General features: G+C 45.2%; 1 protein-coding gene across 1 annotated transcript in view; it reads left to right on the plus strand.

Moving 5' to 3' along the window:
• The window catches only part of LOC145358389 (prostaglandin G/H synthase 1-like), a 107995-nt gene extending 101989 nt beyond the window's left edge, over nucleotides 1-6006 (plus strand). The window contains exon 11 of the mRNA XM_080212418.1: nucleotides 3976-6006. Within this exon, the coding sequence (XP_080068544.1) occupies nucleotides 3976-4334 (359 nt within the window). The 3' untranslated portion in view covers nucleotides 4335-6006. The remainder of the gene's footprint in view (nucleotides 1-3975) is intronic.
• The last annotated feature ends 262 nt before the right edge of the window (nucleotides 6007-6268 follow it).

Below are 6268 nucleotides of genomic sequence, written 5' to 3' on the forward strand. Positions count from 1 at the left end.
TTCTGGCCTCAGACAGAGCACATAAAGCACAGACAGTTTAGAGATTACTGATTAGAATGCGAATCTTTACACCTAACCTGCTGTTCAAGACCTGAAGTGGCTGACAATGTGAGTGGAAGGAGCACTGATCACAGTTTAAAGAGATGTGTATTGTCTCCAGACAGTCCAGTAAGTGAGGTTTTGCAAACCCAGGCAAGTCACGGGGGTTACAGATAGTGCGACATGAACCCAAGATCCCTGTTGAGACCGTCCTCATGTGTGCGGAACTTGGCTATCAGTCTCTGTTCAGCGACTCTGCGCTGTCGTGTGTCGCTCGACAGTCACCAGGCAAGACTGTTCCCTTCCTGTTGGCGAACACTTCAGTGGTCACGGGCATTCAGCCTCTGACCTTCGGGTAAGCATTCTCCAAGGCGGCCTTCACGACACACGACAGTGCAGAGTCGCTGAACAGAGACTGATAGCCAAGTTCCGCACACATGAGGACGGTCTCAACAGGGATCTTGGGTTCATGTCGCACTATCTGTAACCCCCGTGACTTGCCTGGGTTTGCAAAACCTCACTTACTGTACTGTCTGGAGACAACACACATCTCTTTAACCTGTGATCAGTGCTCCCTCCACTCACATTGTCAGCCACTTCAGGTCTTGAACAGCAGGTTAGGTGTAAAGATTCGCATTCTAATCAGTAATCTCTAAACTGTCTGTGCTTTATATGCTCTGTCTGATGCCAGAACTCTCCATTCACCTGACGAAGAGGGGAACCTCGAAAGCTTGTGAGTATATTATCAAATAAATAGGTTGGACTAAAACCTGGTGTTGTCAGACTTTTTACTGCTATGAGATAGCCAGTTACTTATCCAATTGGGCAAATTTCCCTCTATCCCACACCACCTCATTTTCTTCATGAGCCTACCATGGGGAGCCTTATCAAACGCTTTACTAAAATCCATGTATACAATATCAACTGCTCTACCTTCATCTACACATTTAGTTACCTCCTCAAAGAATTCAATCAAAATTGTGAGGCAAGACTTACTCTTCACGAATCTGTGCTGACTATTCCAGATTAAGCTGCATCTTTCCAAATGGTCATAAAACCTATCCCTCAGGACCTTTTCCATTAACTTAGCGACCACCAAAGTAAGACTAACCTGCCTTTAATTACCAGGGTCATTCCTATTTCCTTTCTTGAACAGAGGAACAACGTTCGCCACTTTCCAGTCCTCTGGCACTATCCCCGTGGACAGTGAGGACCCAAAGATCAAAGCCAAAGGCTCTACAATCTCATCTCTTGCCTCCCAAAGAGTCCTAGGATATATCCCATCTGGCCCAGGGGACTTCAAAATTGCTAATACATCTCCCCTCAGAACATCTATCTCCTCCAGCCTATCAGCCTGTATCACACTGCCATCCTCAAAAACATGGACCCTCTCCTTGGTAAACACTGAAGAAAAGTATCCATTCATTGCCTCTCCTATCTCTGCTGACTCCCACTTCTATCCTTGACTGGCCCTAACCTCACCCTGGTCATTCTTTTATTTCTCACATAAGAGTAAAAACCCTTGGGGTTTTCCTTGATCCAACCAGCCAAGGACTTCTCTTGCCCCCTCCCAGCTCTCCTAAGCTTTTAAACTCATTCCTTGCTACCTTGTAACCCTCAAGTGACCCAACTGAACCTTGTTTTCTCATCCTTACATATGCTTCCTTTCTCGTCTTGACAAGACATTCAGCCTCCTTTGTGAACCATGGTTACCTCACTCAGCCATTTCCTCCCTGCCTAACAGGGACATACCTATCAAGAACATGCAGTATTTGTTCCGTGAACAAGCTCCACTTTTCATTTGTGCCTATTCTTGACAGTTTCTGTTCCCATCTTATGCTCCCTAACTCTTGCCCGATCGCATCATAATCATTCCTCCCCCAATTATAAACCTTGCCCTGACATATAGCCCTATCCCTCTCCATTGTAATAATGAAAGACACCGAATTGTGGTCACTATCTCCAAAGTGCTCTCCCACAAACAAATCTAACTCTTTGCCTGGTTCATTACCCAGTACCAAATCCAATGTGGCCCCATCTCTTGTCGGCTTATTCACATTGTGTCAGGAGACCCTCCTGCACACTGTACAAAAAGTGCCCCATCCAAACTATTCGACATGTAAGGGTTCCAATCAATATTTGGAAAGTTAAAGTCACCCATGATAACTACCCTGTGAACTTCACACATCTCCATATTCTGCTTTGCCATTTCCTCCTCCATATCTGTGTTACTATTTGGGGGCCTATAGAAAATGCCTAACAATATGACCGCTCCTTTCCTATTTCTAATTCAGCCCATATTACCTCGGTAGGCAAATCCCACTCGAACTGCCTTTCAGCAGCCGTTAAACTATCCTTGATTAACAATGCTACTCCTCCACCTCTTATACCACCTTCCCTACTCTTACTGAAACATCTGTGCCCTGGAACTTCCAACAACCATTCCTGTCCCTGTTCTAACCATGTCTCCGTAATGGCCACAACATCGTAGTCCCAAGTACCAATCCACACTCCAAGTTCACCTACCTTATTCCTTGTGTTGAAGTAAACACACTTCAACCCGCCATCCTGTCTGCTGGCACACTCCTGCGATCTCAGTACCTCACTACTCTCAACACTGGCTTCTGGACTACAGCTCATTTTCTCTTCCCCCTGACAAATTAGTTTAAACCCCCCTGAAGAGACGTAGTAAATTTCCCTCCCAGGATATTGGTGTCTGTCTGGTTCAGGTGCAAACTGGCCTGTTTGTACAGGTCCCACCTTCCCCAGAATGTGCTCCAATTATCCATGTAACTGAAACCCTCTGTCTTACACCGTCCCTGCTGCCACATGTTTATCTGCACTCTCTCCCTGTTCCTCAACTCGCTAGCACGTGGCACCGGCAACAAGTCAGAGATGACAACACGGTTTGTCCTGGCTCTCAGCTTCCACCCTAACTCCCTAAATTCCTGTTTTAAATCCCCATCCCTTGTCTTATCAATGTTGGTACGCGATGTGTACCGCAACTTGTGGCTGATTGCCCTCCCGCTTAAGGATCCTGAAAACACAGCCGTAGACGTCACGGACCCTGGCACCCAGGAGGCAACATACCATCCATGAGTCTCTTTCACTGCCACATAACCTCCTATTTGTCCCCCTAACTATCGAGTCCCTAATAAATATTGCTCTCCTTCTCTCCCTCCTTCCCTTCTGAGCTACAGGGACAGACTCAGTGCTGGAAATCCAGTCCCTTGCCTTACCACCAGTAGGTCGTTCTCCTCAACAGTGTCCAACATGGTATGCTTGTTGCCAAGGGGAACAACCACAGGCGATCCCTGCGCTGACTGCTTCCTCCCAGCCTCTCTCACCATCACCCATCTATCTTCGTTCTTCGGAGTTAACTCTGTTTCTTGCTCCACCGATGCTGCCAGAGCTGCTGAGATTTTTTTCCAGCATTTTCTGTTTTCATTCTTTATTAGAATAGTTATTTGAGCCTGTAAATGAGCGCTGAGTAAGCAGAAACTGTGTTTTCTCCCCCTCTCTCTAGTAATCCTTTGTTAATTTTCTTCACCTCTTTGATTAAGCATTTTTTCACTCTACCCAAACTCTCCTCTTCTGCATCATGTCTATTTTTATTCCTTGCACTCCTGTGTGAGACACCTCGGGATGTTTATTTTCAACGATAGAGGTTCTGTATAAATACGGGTTGTTCTTGCATAATTTGACAGTCAAAGCATGCAGGCCGGAATCTTACCACTGTTCACACCGATGGGATTTCCCGTCCTGCCGCAGTGAACGGAGATTCGCCCGGCCACTAAATTCTCCGACCTTGCTACAGCAGGAGTGTGGCGTGAAGGGCCAGTAAGATTGTGCCCGCTGGGTTTTTTTTAATCATTCATAAAACACTTAAGGCTTCTTGCTCAATAAATTCAATCTGATTATTTTCTTTCATCGTAGGTGAGACGGAAGTGGCAGCTAGACTGGAGGAATTGTACGGACACATTGACGCTCTGGAATTCTTTCCTGCACTGCTGCTGGAAGCACCATACAAAAATGCCATTTTTGGGGAAAGCATGGTGGAAATGGGTGCTCCCTTTTCCCTCAAAGGTCTCATGGGAAATCCAATTTGTTCTCCGGACTATTGGAAGCCAAGCACGTTTGGAGGGCAAAAAGGCTTTAATATCGTCAACACAGCAACGCTTCAGAAACTGGTTTGCCTCAATGTTAAGAAGTGTCCGTACGTGGCTTTCCATGTCCCAAGTGATGCCGACATTGATAGTGAGGAGGGAAAGAGAGAGCCATCTTCCGAGCTGTAATCTGCCAGGGGAATTATTGGGCCAAGGCAGTGGGAGTTTTGGGTACATTAGAAAATGCTGCATGGAATGACGTTCCTGATAACTCTGAACTATTCCATTCAGTTGGCTTTAAGGAGCATGTTGACCGTGTAACAACAGTAAATTATCCTTTGTACCCAATTCTGCTTTATGTTTTACCAAGAATACCCAACGTTAGGAAGCATAATACGAAAATGGTGTGATACTAAATACACTTGGAATGTTTTACCCAAATAAGAATGTCTTTTTAGATAGTTTATTTTATACGAAACCTGTGCTTTTTTTTGTTGAACTGATTGAAATAGAAATTTGTGTGTTCCAGTGGGATGATCTCTACCAGTTTTGCATAAGTATTGGTTCCACTGCCAAACATATAAGCGAGATTGTTTAAGGTGTGCAGGATGAGCACCTAAGGCAGACATTACATCCCTCAATTAAGCAAATTAGGGACATAATAGCTGATGTGTGAACCCCTTTGAGAACATCATGCCCATTGAGTGGGTCCGGCCTGTGCTGCCTCAGGATTCTCCAGAGCCTCCTGCAATCACCATTCAAAGATCGAGATTTTCAATGTTGTTCCTTTTGACAAAAACACTTCTTCCTGTGGAACCAGGAAGTAGCAGTGGTGTATCCACAATGCTGCAGGAGTCATGTTGATTGCCCTACCCTGTCCCATAGGCCCTTTTAAAGGATTATCATTTGAAATCATACTGCTAACCTATCAGTTAACACTCCAGTAAATGACATTTTGATTAACAGTAATGTTCTAAGCATCAGGAGCCCTTGGATGAAAGTTGTACAGGATATTAATTCAATGTTTCTTCGATGAAAATAGAACACAGCCTGGAGCTAGGAATAAATCACATTGCCCGTTCGATAAATTAGGTATTTTCCATATTGGAAAATGTGCAGAGTTGGAGTCTGTGACCAAGGCAAAAGTTATATTCACCTTTAAGAATACCTAGTGCTGCTATTTATCTGGGCTAAAATTTTAAACCGCTTTTCAATAACTTAGACAGTCCATCACTGCTCATACGTGTCTAAGATGGGATCAGGATACAGCAGATGATGTCTGACTGTTCAGAGATTCAGAGGCACACATTTCTCTTGGTTTGACTCTGCCACTCTGCAGTGGCTTTCGTTAAGTTTTAAGTCGTATTTTAAAACACCGACCGAGTTCTTTGTTAATCGATGGAGCATCCTGGATTACTCCTGCACACATCTACATTTCTCCTTATTGTTTCTATATTTGGCCATCTGAGCTCCTCCCACACAGTCCCTCTTGGCCAGTATATGTTTGTGCCACCTTTGGCTTGCTCAGTCCCTGGATGTGATCTCAGTTTTGATTCCAAGTGATTCCTTTAGGGAATGGTTTCCTTTCTATTGGATGCAAGTGATTCATATTAAATGGCGGAGCTAAAGGGGCTACTCTTGCTCCTAGTTTTTAGGATTCTCAGGTTTCTGGATGGCACAGTGATACAGTGGTTAACACTGCTGCCTCATGGCGCCAGGGACCTGAGTTTGATTCCGGCCTTGGGTCACTGTCCATGTGGAGTTTGCATGTTCTCTCCATGTCTGCCTGAGTTTCTTCTGGGTGCTCCGGTTTCCTCCTAAAGATGTGCTGGTTAGGTGGATTGGCCATGCTAAGTTGCATAAGAACATAAGAACATAAGAAATAGGAGCAGGAGTAGGCCGTCTAGCCCCTCGAGCCTGCCCCGCCATTCAATAAGATCATGGCTGATCTGTTGTGGCTCAGTTCCACATTCCCGCCCTCTCCCCATAACCCTTAAACCCCTCGCTTATCAAAAACCCATCAACCCGCGTCTTAAATATATTTAGCGAGGCAGCCTCCACCACTTCAACGGGCAGAGAATTCCAGAGATTCACCACCCTTTGAGTGAAGAAGTTCCTCCTCA

The sequence above is a fragment of the Carcharhinus amblyrhynchos genome, chromosome 25, assembly GCF_965287045.1.
Source record: "Carcharhinus amblyrhynchos chromosome 25, sCarAmb.v2.hapA, whole genome shotgun sequence".
NCBI lineage: Eukaryota > Metazoa > Chordata > Chondrichthyes > Carcharhiniformes > Carcharhinidae > Carcharhinus > Carcharhinus amblyrhynchos.